At 41.1% G+C, this 24,500-nt stretch overlaps 1 protein-coding gene across 1 annotated transcript in view; it reads right to left on the bottom strand.

Annotated features, from left to right (window-relative positions):
• CARMIL2 (capping protein regulator and myosin 1 linker 2) overlaps nucleotides 1-24,500 on the bottom strand; it is a 1,059,949-nt gene that overhangs the window by 449,919 nt on the left and 585,530 nt on the right. The window contains exon 28 of the mRNA XM_075188807.1: nucleotides 21,940-22,027. Within this exon, the coding sequence (XP_075044908.1) occupies nucleotides 21,940-22,027 (88 nt within the window). The remainder of the gene's footprint in view (nucleotides 1-21,939; nucleotides 22,028-24,500) is intronic.

The raw sequence follows: 24,500 nt of genomic DNA, 5'->3' as shown, positions 1-24,500 counted from the left end.
ACAGTTTTTTCCATTTTTCACCTTATTAAAGGATATGCCTTATTTCTGATGCATATATCTGATACAATAGGCCTTTGTGTATGGAGGACTTATGTGTATTGGGGTGTATTTAGTATGGAAGTGTCATTGTTTGGGATTTGTAAGGTTGCTAGTGGAAACTTTCAATTAGGCATGTGGAAGGGATTCTGGTAGCAGGAAGTGCTAACAAAGTTTTGTGATGAAGTGTCATGCCTACTCTGGCCAAAGGCCCAGCAAGGGGTCATTACTTTTGTCCAGAGTGAATTTCATAGACAAGCGCAAATTGTGTTAGCTTTGCAATGCATGTAAATCCATGTTTGTGTAAATAGAGTATATCCTGATGCTAAAAATAGTTGTGTCTGAAATGTATAAAAGGCTCTAGCTTGTATGTGAAAGTGTTCTTCTGATTTCAACATCTAACTTGATCACTGACACCTCTAATCAGTGTGAGCAAATAAGCATCTTGCTTCAAAGACCTGCTTGAAAACATCTTCAATATTGCTGTATTCCTGTGACCTACCAATAAGACCCTAAATCTAATCCGTTCGCCGGCTGTTTGTGAGGTTTGGACACAAGCTTTTCCAGTACCACCGCTCTGCCCGCTACTCATGGAGCCCTGGTCAGTGTGATAGGCCAGGGGGGACCATATACAGCATCCCTGATCCATAGTAAGAGGTCAGGAGTACCAGCCCAGGTACACCAGCAACGAGACATGCTAGCAGCATCAGTTACCCAGAAGAAACCCGGTACTGGATGCCGGTAAGGAGTCCAGTGGTGGCAGTTTGTGTAAGCCCCTCCTACTGCGGCAAGAGGGCGCATTTGGGATAACGAAAGGGAACGGTGGCAAAGTAAGCCCAGCCGGTTCCCAGCAACAACAGACAGGGTGGCATATGTGGTCCATCCTGTCACAACAAGCCTTCATGAATCCTTTAAGCTCCCTTCCTCTGCTTTTCACCAGTACCTGCAAAGAAGACATTTATTTCAAAATACTTCTATAAGAATTTCTGCTAGACTAGTAACTTTTTTTGAGCACTACTGTTTGAGCAATTACTCATCCAAAATATCCTGAATGTCACCAGTAGCAAAATAATTTAAAACAAAAAGTGATACATAGTGAAAAGAAAAAAATTATTAAAAATGGCAGTACTTGCTGCCAGGCCTCGCTATGTCTTCAATATGATAAATTGTTGTTAGAAATTAGTATGAATAATAAAGATTGTTAGATTCTTGTATTGGTTGTGTATATCTTATAATAATGAATATATAATTCCCTATATTGTCCTAATTTTTCTAACAAATAACAGACAATACAGCTAATACAGACATTAGCTGTATTATATATACAGGATCTTTGTAATAAGCCACACATAATAAACAGGAGAAAAAGAGCAGCTGGCTATGAAACTGACTATGTTGATTTTATAAAAGGTTTACATTATTGTAATCTATTCAGATTCTGCCCATCAAGTTCCTATTGACATGTACTTCTCCCTTTAATGCAGCTAACTAATCAACCTGTTTGTAAATCAACTGCATGTCTGATAAAGCTAGCAGTTGTTTGTATTGACAGTAACTAGCTTGAGATACTCATTGCGGTTCTCCCCCCAAATTCTTGGTGCTCCCAGGTAATACCACTATATTGTAAAATTTAAAGGTGGATTATTATAGAAGGATCTTTAAATTAAACATAGTAAGGCGAACGCTGATGTGCGTTTCGCATACTCGCTTTAACCAGGCAAACCTGGTTAAAGCGAGTAACCTAATGGGCAGAAACTGAATAGATTACAATCAGGGGCGCACAGAGGATTGTCGGGGGGGGGGGTTTCCCCCTCGACCCAAAAAAAAACAACTCGCGCGAGAGCTACTGCGCATGCGCAGCAGCTCCGTTTAGGCAGCGCTGTCCTATACAGCAGCCGCAGCGCTGTCAAAGAAGCATCCGCGACGGTGCTGTATACACTACATCACCGCCGCGGACGCTTCTTTGACAGCGCCGCGGCTGCTGTATAGGTAAGTGCCGCTATAGTGGCCATTTAGTTAGCGCAGGGGGGTTTCTGGAGATTCAGAAACCCCCCCTGCGTGCGCCACTGATTACAATAATGTAAACCTTTCATAAATAAACATAGTCAATTTCATAGGCAGGTGGTCCATTTCTCCGATTTATTAATGTGTGGCCTGGCAGCTAGGCCTGGCAGCAAGTTCTGCCATTTTTAATCACTTTTTCTTTTCCCTTTTTGCTTTTAATTATTTCACTACTGGTGACATTCAGGATATTTGATCATATTTTTAAACTTATCTAATAATATAATTTGTTTTATAACTACAATAATCAGTAATCATAGAGTTCCCCTAGTATTCGTGTTTCTTTCTTTTTTTCTTCAAAGTATTTACTAATTATACATGGTAAGGGAGCACCACCCATTACTGTATATTGGTAGATGTTAATAAATCAACTACACAGATCATTGGGTTTTTGATTGCCTGGTGAGGTAGTTAATTCATCTTTGCCAATTACTCATCCAGTGGCCTAATATTATTTTTGTATCATTCTATGTTAGTATCTAATAAAAAACATACATATCTTCATAAGTCTGATTGGGAAAAAGATTTTAATAAGGTCCTGGATGCAGTAGATTGTTTGCATGTATGGACAGGTGTGGCCAAATCCGCTTCAATACCACCTGCACCTGATCCAAACTATGTTGCATAAGGTTTATCCAAGTGTTTCTCCTCTTTGTTGGAGAGGCTGTCAAAAGCCAGGCTCTTTTCTCTATGCCTGAAGGTGCTGTCTGGTCATACAGAAATTTTGGTCTGAGGTTTGATATCTCATTGCATGTGCAACAGTCAGCCAAAATACACATTACTTTATTTGCCTTTTCCCAATTTTCCAAAACATCATCTGTTAGACTTATGAGATGGAGCTAATGACCAGCATCTTCAGGAATTCATATGACTCTTTTTATAAAACTTGGGCTATCTGCACTCAATTTAACAATATGCAATCTTCATTTTTTTTAGTTCTAGCTCACCCTATGGAGAAGGTCACACTGAGCTTACAATTCCCTAATGCCATTTTGTTGTTTGAGTCTACCCTCTCCCCCTTCCCTCTTTCATTTTTATTTTACCCTGATTAAAATAAAAAACAGGCATAAGAAAATTCAGAGTGACATCAGCTAATAGCAGCTGGATTTGCAGCCAGGCCGCCTGCCCCCGAAGAAGAAGATTTCTGCAGTGCTGGAAAAGATAAGAGGGAGGAGCAGGACCTGAATATTGATGTTGGACAGGAAGGTAAGTTACATGTGCTGGTTGGGGGATGTGATAAAACTGCTGGGGGGCTGAAGGCTGGGATTGGGGGAAGAAATGTCTTGTGGGTCTTGAAATGTCCACTGGGGGTTAAGAGACATTTATGCATACATCCTTTTTACTAATGTAAAAATGAGCAAGTGAAAGGCATGTGGGGAGCTAAGGTGGATGATGAATTGGCTAAAGGAGAGGGTGATAAAATTACTGGGAAAGTGGGTGATGAAATTGCCAAGGGGGTCATGAATTGATCGCTGGTAGTTGATGAAATGGCTGGTGGAGGGAAGCATAATATCTGTATTTTGTGGCGTTCATGACTATGCTCTCTAAAGAGCCTAATCATTCATAATTTGTTAACATTGTGCATTAAAATTACATTTTTGCACATTTTGAAATCAGGACCACAACTTTGCAGAAGACAGCTAAAGCAAGCAAGAACAGGTAAGAAAATCTGTCTAAGTTTGAATGCATTGAGGTCAATGGAGGGAAAAGCTAACTACAGAAAGGCCAGTGCCTCTTTTTGTAGGTGGCGCAAGTGATGCATGATGTCCCTACACTATGACGTGGGCTGCTGCATCATCAGTGGGGAAGTGGCCAATGGCGCTGCACAAAAACACAAACGCTAGTGATGGAGGAGTCAGGTAAGACTCTGGCTTCCTGCCCTGGAGGGAGAAGCCATTTTAGTCAGGACCCGGACAGGAGGTGGGTAGTCCCAGGTCTCCAGGAAGTGATAGGGGGACGTGGTGGCTGCCACATCGCACAATTATAAAAAAACCCTGTAAGGTGGGGGGAGGGCAGCGCCCCAACATAAAAGAGCCTCCATTGAGAGGGGCCGTGATAGAGATGGTGATCCCCACCTTCAGGGATAGTTCGGAGGAGACACCAGAGCAAGAGGCTTAGAGCCACAACAAGAGGGGAAGAGTCCCTATCAATAAAGGAGGAAGAAAGGTTGCCTGTAGAGCTTGCCTGGATAGAGGCGAGTGTGTGGTAGCTGCCAAAAAATGAATATTTGTATGAGCAAAAGGGGGGAAAGTGCCCCTGAATATAGTAAATAGAAGTATCAGCACCCTAGTAGAGGGTTCATGGCCAGATGCCATGGGAGACTGTCATTTACTGTGCCCCTAAATGGAGGGAGATGTGTATTTACAACATTATGATTGGACCCTGCATGACAGTGCTGTGAGACTTTGAATGCCTACATGTCTGTAGGGGAGGAGTTGAGAGTTGTAATACCGAAAAATAATTTGTAAGTTTTTCCTACACAGTTGTTCCCTGTTTCAGTAGAGAATTGAAGGTAGGTTGGCCCCTGTATAGTGGGGAATCATTCCGTACAGCCCAGTAGGAGCTCCCTTAGAAAGTACCCTCATACTGTGAGGAAGGGGGGTTGCAGTATGAAGGCAGTGTGGGTAAAGTTGTAAAGGAAGGTCCCTGACGTATGGGATGGTGTGCACGAGCGTACTACCAGAACCTCTGGACCATGCCTACTGTTTGACTGTGTATATGATGTTCTCTGACTGATGCTGTGTATCAACATTACTTAACACTGGGTATGTCAACTGCCATAATTATTTTATTGCTGCTAAGTGTGTGTAGGAGTTATTAGAAAATATTTGTCTGCAACTGTCTTTATTATCGTGCTGGAGGAAGAGGAGTGTAATAAAGTTCGATTCAGTTTTGAACTGAGATGACCTGGTGCCCAATATTTATATATAATTACACTGCACCACCACTAGTGGCCATTCCATTGTAACTGTGATTAAAATCCTGAATATTCAGTGGAGCCCCTATACCCACGCCATAGCCGGAGCAGTAAAGAAGGGCAACAGCAAGTAGGGTACCAAGCAACATCAGGATACCCCAAGTAAGTGTGCTCACATTACAACAACAGACACCAAAGGGGTTTCACATATTAGTCTAGGACGGCCAGAAACCTTAATCAGGTCCTGTGTGTATGACTGTTTTGGGGGTGTTTCAGCTAGCTCTGTAACCTATGTGAAAAGTGAGGACAAGATTGGGTGCTGAAATCCTGTTTAATATTTTGCAGTAACATCCAAATCTCGAATGTTGGAAGTTCCCACATTCTCTCTTATCAGATTTAGTTGGTTTGTTTTTTATTTTTTAGTTCATAATTATAGGAATAGCTGTCATCTGTTAACATGAGGCTATGATCAATTTGGCTGTTGGCTAAATGTGTTTGTGGAGCCTTTTGCAATATTTGATCAATCCTGGGATAAGGACATTTAGTAATGCAGTCCATGAGGTGAGAAGTATGGGCCAAAAGTAAAAAAAAACAATTGTCACAGCGCCAAATAGACAGTCTGTTCAAATTATTATTATTTTTTAAATGTGTCCATAGATAGGATGAAAACTTACATTTATTAATAGAAAGATTACCCAAAGTGATACTCTACAAACAATAAAAAGATAAAACAGCAAAAATTGCAATAAAAAATATAATCATGCTAGCAGAAAATATCTGTTGAAATATCAAAATCAATCTCACTTTGAGAGACTTCTCTCAAATTATGTTTTTCTTAACTTCTCCACACAATAACAAATATAAAATATTGTCTTGATGTGACAGGAATCCAATTAGGAACCAGTGATGATTTCAGAATATATCAAACATTTATCTGCTTGGTGTCAAAGCCTGAATAATAGGAAAAGAAATCACAGGTTTTAGCAAAGATACTTGCAGTATAGTCTTCTAGCTCCAATCTTTCCCTGCAACATATGCATCTGGCACCTAAAGCCAATGGTGATTTCCAGTTTCCTGTCAATGCAGTTCTCATATAGTTCGCTAACTTCCAACAGAGATTTTTTATATTAAACTTAACACCAGCAGCAATGTGTTTCTTGTTACAGTGAAACAGTCCTTACATGTTTCATGGTATTAGACATTTTCAAAGTGAATTATGGGCTATTTCAGTCCAGAGTGAAGTAACATATTTCTACTTTTTTGAAAAAGGACACCATTAATAGGCAAACTCACATTCTGGGGCATATTCAATTAGCCGCGGTGTGCCTCCGGAACTGTCGTGATGGCATTTCATGGCTATGTAACAACGTGGATTTCTCTTTGCCACCAAAGAGGTGCAAAGAGAAATCTACGATATTGAGGTATCATAGTGCAGGAAAATGTGCTCAGCCGCGATGTTTGGAGGAACATTGCGGCTAATTGAATATGGCCCTATATATTGCATTCTTTCCAGTATCCCACAAATGTCAAATTATAATAATAATAATTTAATATATTATTAATAACAGATAACCTAATTAATAAAGATATTGAAATGGACCTTTATAATTACTGCAGTAGCATGTATACATATGGGGGGAAATATGAAGGCTGGTAACAAAAAAGAGAATCTAATTATAGCAGTTATAGATGGTAGAGGGTCAATAATTGGAAGGGTAAGACGTATCTAGCTTCAGTTCAGCTGTCTAAGAAGATAGCACATAGTGAATTCAAAAAGTTTGAAAATATTTTGTTAAATAGGAGTTGCTAATGATTCCATATACAATCCCCATTTTTTGTGAAACTTTAGTACCCTTTTTCCGACATCAGGGAGTGTAGCTTTTCTATCTAGATAAATGATGCCTAATAAGATTGTCGGGAGTTAACCCAAGGTTGGAGTTTTTGGGGATGTCCGTTGCCTTAGAATCAGTTGTTTAGCAACAGTGACTATTACTGCTAGGGCAGGAAACAGTGGATGGTAGGGCATCCTTCCAAGCATCAAAATTAGCGAGGAGGAGTTGTTCTTTAGTCATAGTTACATGTATATTGAAACTATGGTTGCTGAAATTAATAACCTTGTCAGGGTGAGGGCCCCAAATAAAATATTAAATGGATAAATAGAAATTACAGTGATGAGTGATGACAGTTGAAAGTTTTGTTTCCTTTTAAAACATTTGGTCAATTAGCCAAGTGGGCAGTAATTAGGTTCAGCAGACCCTCTGGGAGGAAACCAACTTAAGATATGCAGATCACAGACACCCATTGTCTTTGATCATGTATTTCACTTCTTAATTGAAGGGGACTTCCTTTCATTAGGGATTGTAAAAGCAAAATAACCACTAGGTGTAAATTGGGGAAAGCCGTATGCCTAGATGAGACCCTTGTAGACAAAGACAATACATGAAGGCTATCTATCCAGGTATATCAAATATGAACTTCAAAGAAAATGCCTTCATATTTCATATTTTGGGAAATCTGTGTGCCACTCCATACTCAGGGGCAGAAACCACACCAGGGTTGTGAATTATAGGTACCAGGGCTACCGAGGGACAGCAGTAGTCACATGTCTTTGGGAAAGGTATTTCATATTGGTATAATTCCATCATGTTTGGTATCTAAAAGTGTGGGAGATTATGACCGGTTTGTTGATGGTGGAGTTATTTCTCTGGGATATATCTGAGAGAAGTTAAGACAGGTCAAAACTTGAGGAATAGTTTTGAACAAAAACTAGGGGACATTTCCGACTTCACATTAGCATCCACACTGCCATATCATTTGATTTTGCTTAAAAACCTGTGTTGTGAAGTGACAAATTGTCAGTCCTCATTAATAAGTTTTCCATCTTCAAGCCAATTTCCCTTGGTGCAAAATATACTACTTATCTGTAAGTTATACTCTGAATTTAATCTCTTTATTTTAAACTGTTTTGCATGTGTATGTATGTCAATTGTTTATTAATTGTTTTTATAACCTGCAAGTATTGTACTTTTTGTATATTAAATCTACAGATTTAATTAGTTATGTCCTTATTGCTCTAAAAAAATCACTGCCTATTTAGAAGATAGAGATTGCTTGGCTGGGTTAACTCTTTAGAAACTAGTGTGTAAAGTGTTAACTGTTTAGTTACTAGAGCACAGAGTGTGCACAATTGGGTAATTAAGTCATGGATTTGCTAAGGGCCTTATACGTAGTTGGTTGCAGAGAGGTGTGAAGTGTGTGTCTGTGTTGATAAAGGAACCAGCTAAATCTGTAGCCTAAGAGATAGGTGAGAGTGAGGTTTAGGCTGAAATCCTGTGTGTTCCTTTGGGTTAAGATAGAAATCCAGGCCCCATCAGGAACTCATAGAAAATGGCAATTTCCTGCTAGTCTCTCCAACTTATAAAATTTTCAGAACATGTTACAAATGTCATGGTATACCTATGTATATAACAATCAGCAACACACTGATACAATATTGCTATTCTGGCAAACTGCAAAAGCAATTATCTGGCAAGATATTATCTCCTTCAGAAAACAAATATCGAACAGATCAGCAAGAAGCTTATCTAATAGCCCAACGTGACTTAACAGATTCTTTGCGAATTACAAACACCAACCCACACCTGAAAATAGGACGCATTATCGACAAAATTAAATCCATTTCAATCATATTTTACAACAGCAAGGTGAGCGCCAAATAACTGCGGGTAAATTTACTTTTTATAAATTTGGCAACAAATCTAGCAGGCTCCTCTCCAATTTATTGAATGGGACCAAAATGCACACTACTATCCCATCTTTACAAACAAGTGATGACACACTTAAACATAAGGGGACAGAGATTATTGATATTCTAAGAGCTAGATTCACTATCAGGTGAGGAAAGGAATTTGAATATGGAAGTATACGTTCATGGTGCCAATACTTTGTTAAATGATTTGGATGTATTGAGAATGAAACATGTCTATTCTAGGGAATTTAGACTGTAAGCTCTAATGGGGCAGGGACTGATGTGAATAAATTCTCTGTACAGCGCTGCGGAATTAGTGGCGCTATATAAATAAATGATGATGATGATGATGATATATTCCATTTTATATGTGTACCATATTCTGCCAATGATCGTCTGTAGTGTTGGAGCATGGAGTTGCTTCCAATAAGTGTCAATTTGGCATAGGGTAGCAGAGACTATGTGCCTAAATATCTTCACTTGGTGGTTGGTGGCCGACGGAATTCCAAGCGGAAGGAAGAAGTATCTGGGGAAGAAAGGGATGTCAATTTGCAATAATTGTGAAGCTAAGTTTCGAAGTTCCAGCCAGAACAGGGCGAGCTTAAGGCAATGCCACCACATATGAAGAAAGGAACCCTCCATCCATCACAAATCGGTACAAGAGTTTATATGTGTTTTCTTTAAATTTTATACAAATTGAACTGAAGGCTGTATTAGTTCTTATTTCCTCCCAATCTTCACTATCTAGGGGTCCTCCCAGGTCCTCCTTCCACGCTCGCTCATGTGAGTCTCAGTCGCCTGTTTCAGGACTTCTAAGCTACCAATACAGGAGAGATATAAGGCCTTTAGTAGAGAACTGACGAAGGGAGAGTGACTCAAAAAAGGTCAATAGCCTGATACCCAAGCTTAGTTTATTAGTAGAATGGAAGATCCTTAGCTGTAGGTACTGAAAGAAATGTGTGTTAGAAATATCAAAATTTGTTTTTATGTCATTGAATGATCGAATGAAGAGAAGGAAAGGTCGTTGCTGATATCATTGCAATAGCAGATACCTTTCCATTTCCAAGGTTCAAAATATGACAATATACGGCCTGGCAGAAACTTAGGATTGTCAAAGAGCGGAAATATTGGACTAGGAGCAGGAGAAAGCTTGAATTCTTGTATACGCTTGGTCCCAGAGGGATAACAAGTGAGCTACCACTGGATGATGCACAGCAGAGTGCGGGCGGCTAGGGCGAGGTAGCCACAGGTGAGAGAAGATAGAGGAGATACCCAAGCTTTCAGTTTCAATTGAGACCCAAACTTTGCAGGGGCCAAGAATGTTCCATAAAACACATTGGGCAAGTTGTGCCGCTGAAAAACAATGTTTAAAATTGGGCACCCCTAAGCCTCCACCCCATGCCGATCTTTGTAGAACGAGGAGCCGAACTCTGGGGTGTTTCTTGCCCCATATGAATTGTGATGTGTAGTGGTGCAAAAATGTTAAAACATATGGAGCGATATGTATAGGCAAAGCTTGAAAAAGATAACGAAATCTAGCCAGATGTTTATTTTAATCGAGTTTATGCATCCTATTCAGGAGATGAAGTGTTGTTTTCAGGTTTCAAGATCAGATTTGACCTGGGATAGTAGTTTAGAATAATTAGCTTGAAAACGCTAACTGTACTGCTTAGTGATGTGGATGCCTAAATATTTAATCTTTTTTTGATGCCATTTTAAGGGGAATTGTTGAGTGAGGGTTGATCAAATCTGTGCGCTCGCTCATTATCAATTCTGAGTATCTCTTTGGGTAGTCCTAGAATTCGAGGTAGACCTTTAAAAATAAAAGGATAACAAGACTAGCCTTTTAACAGTTTTGTGTAGCCCTTCCAGCTGGAGGTTATTCCTTCTGGATCTATTTTCCAAGTCATCAGGCTTGTTTAACATTTGTTTTTGAGTTTTAACTATAGAGGCAGTGAGAGTCTTTTGACATTCAATTTCATGCATATTTTCTCTAATATATAGTTTATTTAGTCTTGTTTGTGAGATCTGGGAGTAAATGTATCAAGCTGAGAGTTTTCCTGCGGGCTTCAAAACCAATCAGATTCTAGCTGTCATTTATTTAGTACACTCTACAAAATGACAGCTAGAATCTGATTGGTTGCTATAGGCAACATCTCCACTTTTAAAATCTGCTGGAAAACTCTCAGCTTGATACATTTACCCCCTGGTCTTTAAGTTTTTGTATTGCCGCAGTGAACTTGTTCACTTGTTGCCCGTATCAATGGTTCCATTATTTCTTTGATGGCTTGTGCAACAGCTTCATGAGAGAGAGGAGGAGGATGTGTCACCGACAGCCCAGAGGTGGATTTGGAGGAGAGTGAGAGTTAGCATCTCTAGACATTGGAGCATCACCCAGGTCTATATCATAAATCTTGCTGGATGGGACAGTAGCGCATCTACCTTTTTTCCTTTCATTTTCTTTCATTACGTTTGCCAGACATAAAAGCAATAACATATTTATACATTGTAGGTGAAAGAAGAGATAAGTTAGTGTTTCAAACAAATCAGGTAAATCCCATCTAGTTCCAGACGGAGAGAGTGTTAATCATCAAAAATTACATTGTAGATATTGTCACACCAATATGTATACATTTTTCAGCTGTAATGTAGTAAATATACACCAGGTGGCGATCTTGATATATGTATATAACAAATTGGAGCTGAAAAATAGATTGCAGATCAGTAAAAATAATTATGATGTAAAAGGCAGAATAGATGTATAGCCTTGAAGTGATGTCGTTAAGTGTAATGTAATGAGTCACCGTTGGCTGAGTTGAATTGGCTGCAGATGAATACAAGTAATATGCAGTCTTGCACTCACCAACTGTCAGTTTAAGCAGAAGGGAATAGATGATTTGCTCTGATATCCGATTATCGCCCTGATTGTTGGGGTTTTATTGTAATGGGGGTTATTAGTTATATTTTCAATGTGGTCACGTATGGAGATGCAACTGGAGGCAATACCTGTATGGGTGGTGAGCAGTAATGTGTATGCTCCTCACATACCTAGAATCCCACCAATACTGCACTGTTTATGAGGACACTTCCAGTAGTGCATGATACTGGCAGTTGCCGATGCGAATGTCTCAGTGTTGTCAAATAGGGCTCTGGGAGCAGAGCAGGCCCTGAGAATCAGAGAGTCAATTTGAGGTTCTTAGTAAATATATTTGTCTCAGTGGTGTTTTTAAGTATTTCAGAGTTCAAATCCGTTGAGCCAGAACTTCCAGGACCTTTGTAAAGATCACACAAAAGAACTCCAAGGAAAATAGATACCAGAGCTAACAGAAAAAACATCCGGCCATTTTTGCTTCCAAGCAAAGTTTGAAGAAATAGGCTTACCTGTAAACAGTGTAATTATGGACAGACACATATTCAACATTACCAACCAAAAGTGTAAGGAGAGCATACAATCAGATGTGTCAACGTTTAAGCATTTGTCAAAGAAATGTGATTAATATGCCATTTAAAAAGAACTGAAGAGATAGGACTGTGATACCATGTATTGTCAACTGCTCACAGAAAAAAGAGCTTACATTAGAAACTGCAAACATATGCATCATCATCATGACCATTTATTTATATAGCGCCACTAATTCCGCAGAGCTGTACAGAGAACTCATTTACATCAGTCCCTGTCCTATTGGAGCTTACAGTCTAAATTCCCTAACTTACACGCACACACACACACACACACACACACACAAAGAGAGACAGAGATTAGGGTCAATTTGATAGCAGCCAATTAACCTACAAGTATGTTTTTGGAGTGTGGGAGGAAACCGGAGCACTCGGAGGAAACCCACGCAAACACAGGTAGAACATACAAACTCCACACAGATAAGGCCATGGTCAGGAATTAAACTCATGACCCCAGTGCTGTGAGGCAGAAGTGCTAACCACTTAGCCACCGTGCTGCCCATATGCATGCTCACAGAACAATAAGAGAATGCACAAGATAGCTTAGGAGGAGGCGGGAGTATTTTCACTGCAACAGCACGTGCTGCCTTAGCAGGTGCAGTGTCAAAATTGCAGCGACCAACACCTGCCAATAGATGCTCAGCTTTTAACAAATGGTACAACTCATGTGGCAAATGGAATCATTTTGCCAAATGCTGCAGATCAAGATCTAAAATGACAAGAAAGATCTTACATCATGGAACAGTAAACCCTCCCAGAGAAGTATCCACAAAGAATCCACCACATAGAAACTGTGGAGAACATAGAATCGACAGAATAAATATACTGTGACAGCAGTGATCTAATCTCAGAAAAGGGTGCGATTTTCACAGCTCACCACTACTAGTGGCAAGAACATTACAGAAGTGAAAATTGACACAGGTGCAAAGTGCAGCGTGATTTTCAATTAACTTTTACCAAATTGATCCACAAGCAAAAATCAACCAATGTAACACAGTTAATTTACTAACCGCTGGGGGTCAAGCCATCAAGACACTGGCTACAGCAGACCAGGATTTCACCTGTATATAGCAACAATTCCATGTAGTTGATTGCCCAGTCAAGCCACCTCTTAGACTGCCTGAGAATATCAAACTGGGATTGATACAACTTGGGGTCGATGTACACTACAGTCATGGCCAAAAGTTTTGAGAATGACACAAGTATTGGTTTTCACAAAGTTTGCTGCTTCAGAGTTTTTAGACTTTTTTGTCAGATGTTGCTATGAAATACTGAAGTAAAATTACAAGCATTCCCTAAGTGTCAAGGGATTTTATTGACAATTACATTAAGTTTATGCAAAGAGTCAATATTTGCAGTGTTAACTCTTCTTTTTGAAGACCTCTGCAATTTGCCTTGGCATGCTGTCAATCAACTTCTGGGCCACATACTGACTGGCTGCCCATTCTTGTCTAATCAATGCTTGGAGTTTGTCAGAATTTGTGGGTTTTTGTTTGTCCACCCACCTCTTGAGGATTGACCACAAGTTCTCAATAGGATTAAGGTCTGGTGAGTTTTTCTGCCATGGGCCCAAAATTTTCATGTTTTGATCCCCTAACCACTTAGTTATCACTTTTTCCTTATGGCAAGGTGCTCCATCATGCTGGAAAAGACAATGTTCGTCACCAAACTATTCTTGGATTGTTGGGAGAAGTTGCTCTTGGAGGATGTTTTGGTATCATTCTTTATTCATGGCTGTGTACTTAGGCAAAATTGTGAGTGAGCCCACTCCCTTGGCTGAGAAGCAACCCTACACATGAGGAGCAGTTTGATAGGTAGGAAGTGAACCAGGAAAGAACTGTGTCACGAAGGCCAATGGAGTGAAAGGTGTGTAGGAGAAGAGGGTGATCAACAGTGTCAAAAGCAGCAGAGAGATCCAGGTAAATGAGTATGGAAAAATTAACATTAGTCTTTGCAGTAAGTAGATCATAGATCACTTTTGTGCGAGTAGTTTCAGTGTAATGTTGGGGGCGGAAGGCTGATTGCAGTTAGTCGAGAATGGAATGAGTGGAGAGAAAGTGAGACAGGCGTTTGTACGCTAATCGCTCAAGTACATTAGAGGCAAAGGGGAGAAGAGAAATAGGGTGGTAGTTGGAGAGAGGCTGGATCGAGAAATGGTTTCTTTAGAATCAGTGAGATGAGCACGTTCAAAAGAGGTTGGAAATGTCCCAGTGGTGAGAGACAGGCTTAAGAGGTGGGATATAGGTAGTTTCGCAGTAGAGGAGAGGGAGCGGAGAAATTGGGTGGGAATGGAGTTGAGGGGACAGGTTGTATGGTGAGATGAGATGAATGCAGAGACTTTGTCTTCAGTTACTGGAGAGCATGAATTAAGAATGGATTGGGGAGTGTAGGTAAAGGAGGGTAGAGTGGGTGGAGTGAGTGGATTTTGACATGAGGAAATAAGTTGTTGAATGGTGATGATTTTGTCTTTAAAATAGGTGGCAAGATCATGGGCTGTCTGGGAGGAAGGGGGAGGAGGTGCAGGTGGGAAGAGAAGTGAGTTGAAGACGACAATGAAGCGAGGTGGGTTAGAAGACTTAGTGGATATTAGAGATTTAAAGAATGTTTGGCAATTGAAAGGGCAGTGCTGTAAGATAAAAGGATGAATTTATTGTAGAGCAAATTGGGATAGGAACCAGATTTCCTCCAGTGGCGCTCTGCAGTGTGGGAGCACTTTTGTAGGTAGCGGGTCAGTTTGGTGTGCCATGGTTGGGGTTTGGCTCGTCGGAGACTATATGTGGTATCTGGAGATGCATTGTCTAGAGCTGAAGTCAGTGATTTGTTATAGAAAGAGGCAGCCTGATTAGGACAGGACAATGCAATCATTTAAGTAAATAGTTGTTTTTAGTGAAAATGAGAGGTGGATTGGGTTAAGAGTACTTAGGTTTCTTTATGTACATGTGTATTTGGGTGCAGGGGGGATGGCCTGAGGTAAGGTGAGTATGAAGGAAAGGAGGTTGTGATCAGAGAGTGGGAAGGCTAAATTGGAGAAATTAGAAATGGAGCAGTAGTGGGAGAAGACAAGGTCAAGGGAGTGCCTATCACAGTGGGTGGGAGATGAGGCCCATTGGGAGAGACCAAAGGAGGAAAGAAGTGAAAGAAGTCTAGTGTAAAAAGAGACAGTGGGTTTATAAATGGAGATGTTGAAATAATCTAGTATGAGTGTAGGCAGGTCAAAGGATAAGAAATAAGAGAGCTAAGCTGTAAAGTTGTCCAGGAATTGGAAAACTGGAACTGGGTGGATTTTAAAGTAAGAGAATGAGAGGAAGGGTCCAGGCAGGGCCATCTTTTCCATTGGGCACGATGGGCAGCTGCCCCGGGGACCCCACGGGCAAGGGGGCCCCATAGGCACGGCTCTTAGTGAGAATAAATAATCCTGCAAAAGAAAAAAAACTGCAAAAAAACCCTTCAAGCGTCACTGAGCAAGTACATCTATCTATCGCTATCTCTATATATCTATATCCATATCTGTATCTGTATACACCAATATCTAGGGGCCCCGGTGCACTGCTTTGCCCGGGGGCCCATAATGTTGTTAAGATGGCCCTGGGTTCAGGGGGGATGACTTGGATGATGCAGCTTGGAGAGAGTAGAATGTCTACTCCACCACCTTGTCTGTTTCCAGGTCTGGGAGTGTGACTGAGGGAGAGTCCCCCACAGGAGTCCCCCATAGGAGAGAGCTGCAGGTGAACCAAGATTCTGTAATGGCAAGGAGGTTGAGAGATTTAGAAATGAGTAGATCATGGATGGATGTAAGTTTGTTAGAAACAGATCCATAGTGCAGAGGAGAAGGGGAGAGAGGGTAGTGAAAATATGTGGATAATGTTGTCGGGATTGGAAGTACAGGATGCATGGAAAGGTTTGGGGTGGAGCGATGAACATGAGCAGATAATGGGGATTGTATGTGGCCCAGGGTTAGGCGAGATATCACCAGCAGCCATGAGAAGGAGCAGAGAGAGAAAGAGGACATGCGAGTAGGATTTGTGGGTGTGAGGTTTATTTTTATTACTGTAGGCTGGTGAGTGTGGTGGGGGCAAGAGTCAAAACGGTTCATGTGTACAGATTAGCAAGGAGGGAAGTAGTGATGGAGAAATCATTATCGGTGAGGGAGGAAAAGAATGATGGAGAAAGAAGAGGAGTTTGGAGAGAAGAATGGTGACAGTAAATAGGATAGTCTGAAAATTGAGTAGGTGCATGATGGAGAGATCGTGATGAGAAGGAACAATTGATCCAAATTGTGTGTGGCAATGGAAGAGGTGAAAGATACTTGACCACCCCCAGGTTGGGGTTAATGGAGTAGGCAGTTTCTGCCGCTCTGACACAATAAGGTCTACGAGGATGCAGACAGTTGAGTGCAGAGGGTCTAACAGCCAAACAGAAATGATAATAGCGCCACAATTGAACTAAGTGGGTAGTTATTATTATTATTATTATCTTTTATTTGTTAGGCGCCACAAGAGTTCCGCAGCGCCGTACAATGCACAAACAATAGACAGTACAGGGTAAAATATTACTGAGCAGTAAACAAAAATACCAACACTTCAGAAGCTCCAAGCAGGCTAATGCAGAAAAGACGGAGCAGAAGAGTAGGTAAGGACACAGGAGGGAAGAGGGCCCTGCTCAAATGAGCTTACATCCTAAGGGAGGGTGAACAAAACTCAGGTACAAAGGGGCCAGTTGATGTAAAGGAGAGAAGAGGGGACGGGAGGAGGGAGGGGAGAGCGGGTTAGGAGGAAGGATGGTAGGCTTTGAGGAACAGGTGGGTTTTTAGTGCCCGTTTGAAGGAGCTTAGAGTGGGAGAGAGACGGACGGAGCAAGGGAGGTCATTCCAGTGAAGGGGGGCTGCTCGGGAGAAGTCTTGGATTCTGGAGTAGTTGAACAAATGTTGAAACAGCAATGACAATTGAGCTCTGTGGGTTCCACAGCTGAACAGTTCAGTAGATCCTAAAACAACCTTGTTTTTCAGTAAGAAGTCGATATTCAGCACTGCTGTGACGTTTGCCAACAGTATTCAGAATATATACAGTATTCAGTATATCATTGTGTTAGTGTGTACGCTCCCACAATCATGTTTTATCGTACCAGAATACAATGTGTAATTTCATATGATTTTATAACCGGAAGGATCTCTATAAACGATGGAACAATGTTGGGCAAGTTCTGAAGTGTGTATGCCCTCATGACCAGCAGTGTAGGCAGATCTCCATAGAGTATAAAGAGTCAGGATCTTTTCAGCAGATGATTATGACAGGTGAAGAGCACAGATCTAAAGATAAATCGTGCAAATTTATGTGTGTATGCATGAATCGGCATGCTGGTCGGGATGTCAGTTGTTGGTAAAATCGTTAAAGATTGCATTATGAGAAATTATCTGTGGTGTGTACCTACTTTAAATGTTGTTCCCCAGATTTACATTCAATGCTTCCAAATCTGTACCAATGCTTAAGCTAGGTACACACTACAGAAATTTCAACCAACTTTTTATGCAGAGCGATTTTACATGCAATCGATGTTCCGATCGCTTGGTCCATGGACTGCATACACACTAGCCTTGTTTAGGACGATAAAGGGAAGAACGGACGTCCCTTTAGCGACTTTTTACAGCCATGTTGTCGTGAGCAATGACTGTAGTTTCGTACACACTGTTGTGGATCGGTTGGAAGTTTATACACACTACACAACGGAAAAGAGATTGGGACGAAAATATTAAACGGTACGACCAACCAAATGAGACGACAATCGTCCATTTGGGCAGACTTTTGACCATTGTGTCACTACACACACTGACCCACTTTTGTACGAGTGGTCATATGTTGGCTGACTGAGCCGATTATTGAACGAAAACTGTGTAGTGTGTACCCAGATTTAATAGTTAATTCCTCTCACTCTTTCCTATATCTATGAATCTTATCTCAGTATTGCTACAGCATCTGAATGGGGCACCATAAATCTGATAGTTGTATAGCTGTCATCGATTGTAAGTGTAAAATGAACCAAACAAATTCAGCCCCTTGCTGTATAACAAATAATTACTATCTCAGACATGTGATATCACTGACTGTCAGTCAAGCGTTATAAATCATATATATAATTAAATAGTCCAAACTTGAAACAAATATCTGTAAAGCAGTAAATCTAATGGTGTGGACCTATAATTATATAGTTTAACTGCCAATTCTTCTGATCGGTAAAGTGTATCTCAATAATCAGCTGCTAAGAATTGGGCCTCTGACTGGGGCATCCAAATCACATTATTTTAGAACTGTTATAGAATGTAGATTTGAAATGGTCAATTGTGTCTACTGCTGCTTAATACTGTTAGTCCCATTTACTAAATGGTGAATTGCATTTTCTGATGGTCAGTGAATTTATCACTAGGGCACCCTATGATTGTTTCTCTGATTCAAGCACAGTACTATCACAAGTGATTAATTAATTATGATTAAAAGGCCAGAATTGTGATCTCAGTACTGTACCAGCTGGTTTAAGAGTAGCTGCTCCATCAGAGGACATGTATGCAATTCTTGTACGAATTGCTGGTGTGTCAAACCGTCTCATACTAGCCCATTTCAAGCACTGGTCTACTCAGTTAAAATGTAATACAGTGTTGTAAAGTGAACAGTCAAAATGTTGACATAAAAGCACTATATTTGAAATGGCAATACATATTAAAAAAAACAAAAGCTTCACAAGAATGTTCACCTCTTGTAAGGCAAAATTAGGCTGACTACGCTTCGTGGAAGATAAATGACTTTGCCCAGTCATATCTTTATCAGAAGACATGTTTCTAAAGCAATATACATAATATATATATACAAGCCTGGATCACAAACTGACAGGACACTATGATTGCCTTTCCAGCTTCATATAGTGTCTGCAGAGGCGTATTCTTCTGACATTTGTTGTGTGTGAATGCCCAGGCCTTGGAACGACCCTAATTGTCTTGGTATAGACCACTATTGTGATTGAATACATGTACTCCACTAAGAACAAGTAAAAAAAAATATGCCATTTTAGATATGGTATCGAAGGAATCCACAACTTACATATGTACCACACATGGCCTGAGAGTCAATCAGTGTGGAGAATGTTGAAAAGTCTCATTCACTTGCAAACATAAGGGCAAGCAGCTTTAACAGGGTTGAGCTCCAGGCCCTGACAAGTACCATGGACTGACACTTGGGTCCTGTTCCTCGTTACTCCCATGTGCTATGTTGTGTAAAAGTACAACGTAAGCAGGTGGAGTACAGTGATCACTTTTTAGCAAATCAATAATAAACATTCTTTATGTAACCCCCTGTCACTGTGTGTAGTGTGGGGTGCAAAGGGTACACAGTGCACCTTCTTCTCAAGCCCTGGCTAGCTGATGGGCATGGGTGTAAATGATCAGGTGGTCCCTGCACATGCAGGTGTTTCTTTGTAGTTAGTGGGACACAGGGGATGTCACTTTGGTGCAGTGTAATAGAAGTCACAATAATTTGGGCGCCAGACCATCTCTATAACAAACTCAACTCTTTATTTATACTCCTCTTCCTCCAGCACGATAATCATAATGGTTGCAGCAATAAAGAAAAATATATGCAGCTCCTTACTCTCTCCAGCACAGTTCTTAATGAGCAATACGAATATGGTTGCAAATATACCTCATTACTCCTCCTGCACAGTTCTTAATGTTATCTAGATGTTATATAACAGAAATCACATGTCTCTTACACTCCACAGGTCACTGCAGATCACCCTCTTCTGCAGGGCACTCACATGGATGCTAACAGGCAGGCAGCTTCTTCTCCATGCAGCTCTGACACACTCTGTGTACCTCTCAACTGCAGCTCACCCCTCCTCTGTGGGATGATGTCTCCTGTGGGCTCTGACACTTCACTCTGTGTTCTCTCAGCCTCAGGGTCTGACGATACAGCTACCATGCCTCTTGTAGCAACCCTCACTCCAGGGTCACTTCCATGCAAATGTCCCCCTCTCTCTTGGGTTCTCTATAGTGACATGGAGTTCTCCCCCTCATCCAGGGCACACATTCCTTTCCCTTGCACAGTCACTGTGTTTAGGGCAATGCTGGGGGATCCTGGAGTTCCACCCCACTCTCCCAGGTCCCCAGCTACATCTCCTCTCTCCTGTCTCCTCTCTCTCCTGTGTCTCTTTCTCTCTCTCCTCTTGTCTCCAGCCCCTCCTTCTTCTCACAGGCTGGGCTGTGTTATCACCATGGTAACTAGCTTATGTAACTTTTCATAATCTTCTAAAACGCCACTAGGGGGCGTTACATTTAAATGGTCTATATGTCATCTATTTATTCCTGAATCCATAAATTGTAAACTCATGTACAAATACATATCCTCAATAAAATCTTATTTATTTACTGGTGTGCAAATTTATTTAATGATAGTTTATCTACCTGTATGTATTTTATTAATTTGCCTGTGCTAATGGTTTATTTAAAAAACACACACACACACACACACACACACACACACACACACACACACACACACACACACACACACACACACACTGTTTGAGTATGTAATGTGTTATACCATCTGTACCTTTCTGGATGTCACCAGTGGCTAAGTGGTTAGCACTTCTGCCTCCCAGAGCTGGGGTCATGAGTTCAATTCCAGACCATGGCCATATCTGTGTAGAGTTTGTATGTTCTCTCCGTGTTTGCGTGGTTTTCCTCCGGGTGCTCCGGTTTCCTCCCACACTCCAAAAACATACTAATAGGTTAATTGGCTACTGTCAAAATTGACCCTAGTCTCTCTCTGTCTGTCTGTGTGTGTATGTTGGGGAATTTAGACTGTAAGCTCCAATGGGGCAGGGAGTGATGTGAATGAGATTTCTGTACAGCGCTGCGGAATCAGTGACGCTATATAAATAAATGGTGATGATGATGATGATGTGAACTGTCCTTGTCCGGACACTTGAGCTAAACAAACATTATTTGCTTCAAGACCTGCTTGACAACTTCTTCCCTGCTGAATTTCCTGTGACCTACAGATTAAACCCAAATCTAATCCGTTTCTGGCTCTTCTGAGGTTTGGACCCAGCTTTCTACTACCACAGCTCTGCCCAGTGTGATACGCAAGGGGGATCCATCCACAGCAACCCTGATCTGTAGAAAGAGGTCAGGAGTACAAGCCAAGGTGTACCAGCAAGGGGGTACTCTAGCAGCGACAGTTACCCAGAAGGAACGTGGTTCTGAATGCCATGAAGGAGTCTAATGGTGGCAGCATTGTAAGCCTCTCCTACTGCGGTTAGAGGGCGCATTTGGGATAAAGAAAGGGAACGGTGGCAAAGTAAGCCCAGCCGGTTCCCAGCAACAACAGACAGGGTGGCATAGGTGGTTCATTCTGTTACAATACTATTTTAATAACTTTAATTTTAAATCATCTTTCATTATTATCTTATCTCTATTCTGATTTTACATTATGGCAACATTACTTCCTATACAATTCTGATCTTATCTTAGGAGAAAAAAAATTTGTTCACTCAAGAACAGAATGTTTATATTGGACTTCAATTTCAGTAAAGGACATTTTGATGTTCCCACAAAAATATGCCTAATTTTAGGCCCACCTCTGGCTGTTGCAACAAGCTTGATCTATTATGCAAGCAGACAGTATAACAGTTCATGTGAGAAAAATGTGAAGCATGAGTTTGTGAAACTTACCAACTTACTCTGAGCCACAGTGAGATCTTTTAGTACCTCTGCAGTTATTGTGTCTGCTATGGTGGTGGTGATGAACAGTTTCATATCGCTGTAGAATACAAATTTTTAGAATTTACACTTTGCAATAAGTCATCTGGTTTGCACATGGTACCAAGTATTTTGTATCGTCCAATTTGCCATAAAACACAGGCAAAGCCAATAGTAATGGTTTCATCATTATAATACAGAAAATGAAAAAGTAATGTCCCCAAGACTACAGTACAAAACAGGGCACATACATGGTGGATCCAAGTTAGTTTAATAATACCGACTACCCCGACAGAGACAAAGATGGCATGAGGACTCCGAAGAAGTAGTACCCTTACCTGAAAAAAAGACTACTTACCAGGATCCAGATGACTTCATGTAACGACCAGATCTGTTGCCGACGAAAATGACGTCATCTGAAACTGTGACTCCTGTTAAAGCGGCCATGGATGGACCCGGCTGTCATTCATGTAATGTAAATATTGTTTTAGGGATTAGGGTTAGGGGTGTTAGGAGTTACAAGCCATAAAGGTAAGGTTAACCCAATCCCTAACTCTAATAGCCCTAAAATAATACTTACATTACATGAATGACAGCTGGGTCCTTCCATTGCTGCTTTAACAGGAGTAGCGGTTTCAGATGACGTCATTTTACAGAGTCAACAACAGATCGGGTCGTCACAAGAAGTCATCTGGATCCTGGTAAGTAGTCTTTTTTTCAGGTCGGGGTACTGCTTCTTTGGAATCCTCATATCGTCTTTGTCGGGGTAGTTAGTTAATAGATACTACACCCAAAACTCCCAGCAATCCCAGATGGACCAGTATATACACAAATACCTGCTCTAGTTCAAAAGGTGTCACTGTGGCATTACACTGAGATACAACTAATGCTACTAAAGATAATATTACCACAATGGTTCTAAAGCACCGCCTGAAATATCTACATAATAAAATTGCTGCATTGTTTAAATAAACCTTCTTCCCTGACAGATCTTTGCCATTACAGATGCAGTTGGAAGATTTACAGCAGTGGTACATGGTTATATAGGATAAGAACACCAGAAGGACTTCCAGTATCATCTTAAACAGAAAAATGAGACACAAACGGTTACTGATATAAAGGCATATTCATTCAACTTCTTTTAGGGGATCTCTTTAAACACAATGCCTGATACCAGGGGGTAAATGTATCAATCTGCGGGTTCTTCAACACCCGCGTGTTCAGCCTCTTCCGCGATTAAATTTCAAGCGGCGCTGCATTGTAAAGGGAAGTTAACCCTTTACAGTGCAGCGCCGCTTGAAATTTAATCGCTGAAGAGGCTGAACATGCAGGTGTTGAAGGACCCGCAGATTAATACATTTACCCCCTGGTGTGTAGACAGGGAACATAGCCCATTAAATAAAACAATATAATCTTCAGGGAATGGGGCATTCCATGTAAAGGGGGTTTTCCATTTGGTATAAATGTCACTAAAGACCTTTGTAAATGTGGTCTTCACATTACCACAACACCAGGCATCAAGACCTTAACCATGCAGAGTTTAGGAGCCTGCTGATCAATCAATCACCAAGACGGATAAAATAACATCCACCAACTGTTTCATGTGGCTTATCTCTTCTTCTACCTAACATCTGGGCCTATAGATTTTAGCATGTTGCAGTCCAAAAGGATTATTTTCTGAAGACTTCCCCTGGGTTCTCCCATTGTGAAACTCATCTAGTTTTGTTTTCACATGGTTCCCTTATGGCAGGGGCGGATCTAGACTATTGATATACCCGGGGCGATTTTAGGGGGGGGGGGCGATTTAGGCCCTGCCCCTTTCTGATTTATAAGGCTGCCAGCGGCTGCACACTATGTGCAGGTCTGTTCAGCAGTGGCAGTGTGCTGTCCCGCTGCTCTGCTTGTGTTTAAAACACAATCAGAACAGCCGGGCAGCACACTGTCACTGCTGAATGGATCTGCACAGTGTGCAGCTGTCGGCAGCAAGCCCCGATCGCCCCTCCTGGATCCGCCACTGCCTTATGGAGTGGACCAAGCCACACTTTTCCAATGCCCAGCGCACTGGTCATTACTACTAGTTGTAATTAATTTTTATTTAACCCTCTATCCCCTTTGCCATTAACACCTTTCATTTCAATGGCAGTAACATTTACATGGTTTTATGCTGATATTGCCATGTTTCTGTTTTTCTCTTTTGGCTTGGTTATTTGGGACAACTTTTAATGTTAATGTGAAGGAATTGAACACAGAGCCAAAACCCGTTCCACATGTTCACATACATTATGGCTGTGTCAGACTCTGAGAAGTACCCCTGTCAGACTCTAGGATGTACCAGAACCACTGACTGGGATTTGTGACACTGAACAAAGAGGTGCAGAGTCTAACGTACCCCTGATGTTCATCAGGGAACCCCGCTGCAAGGGATACACAGGTTGCGGTCCTCCAAGTCAGTTATCAGTCTGGTGACAGAGAAAAGTCAGATAATCCAGAGGAGATGATACAGAAGAAAGATCCAAATAAAAGTCAGACTAGCC

The sequence above is a fragment of the Mixophyes fleayi genome, chromosome 10 (genome assembly GCF_038048845.1).
Source record: "Mixophyes fleayi isolate aMixFle1 chromosome 10, aMixFle1.hap1, whole genome shotgun sequence".
Classification (NCBI taxonomy): Eukaryota; Metazoa; Chordata; class Amphibia; order Anura; family Limnodynastidae; genus Mixophyes; species Mixophyes fleayi.
Note: the sequence above shows the minus strand (reverse complement) of the source record. Positions and strands in the feature narration are given on the sequence as shown.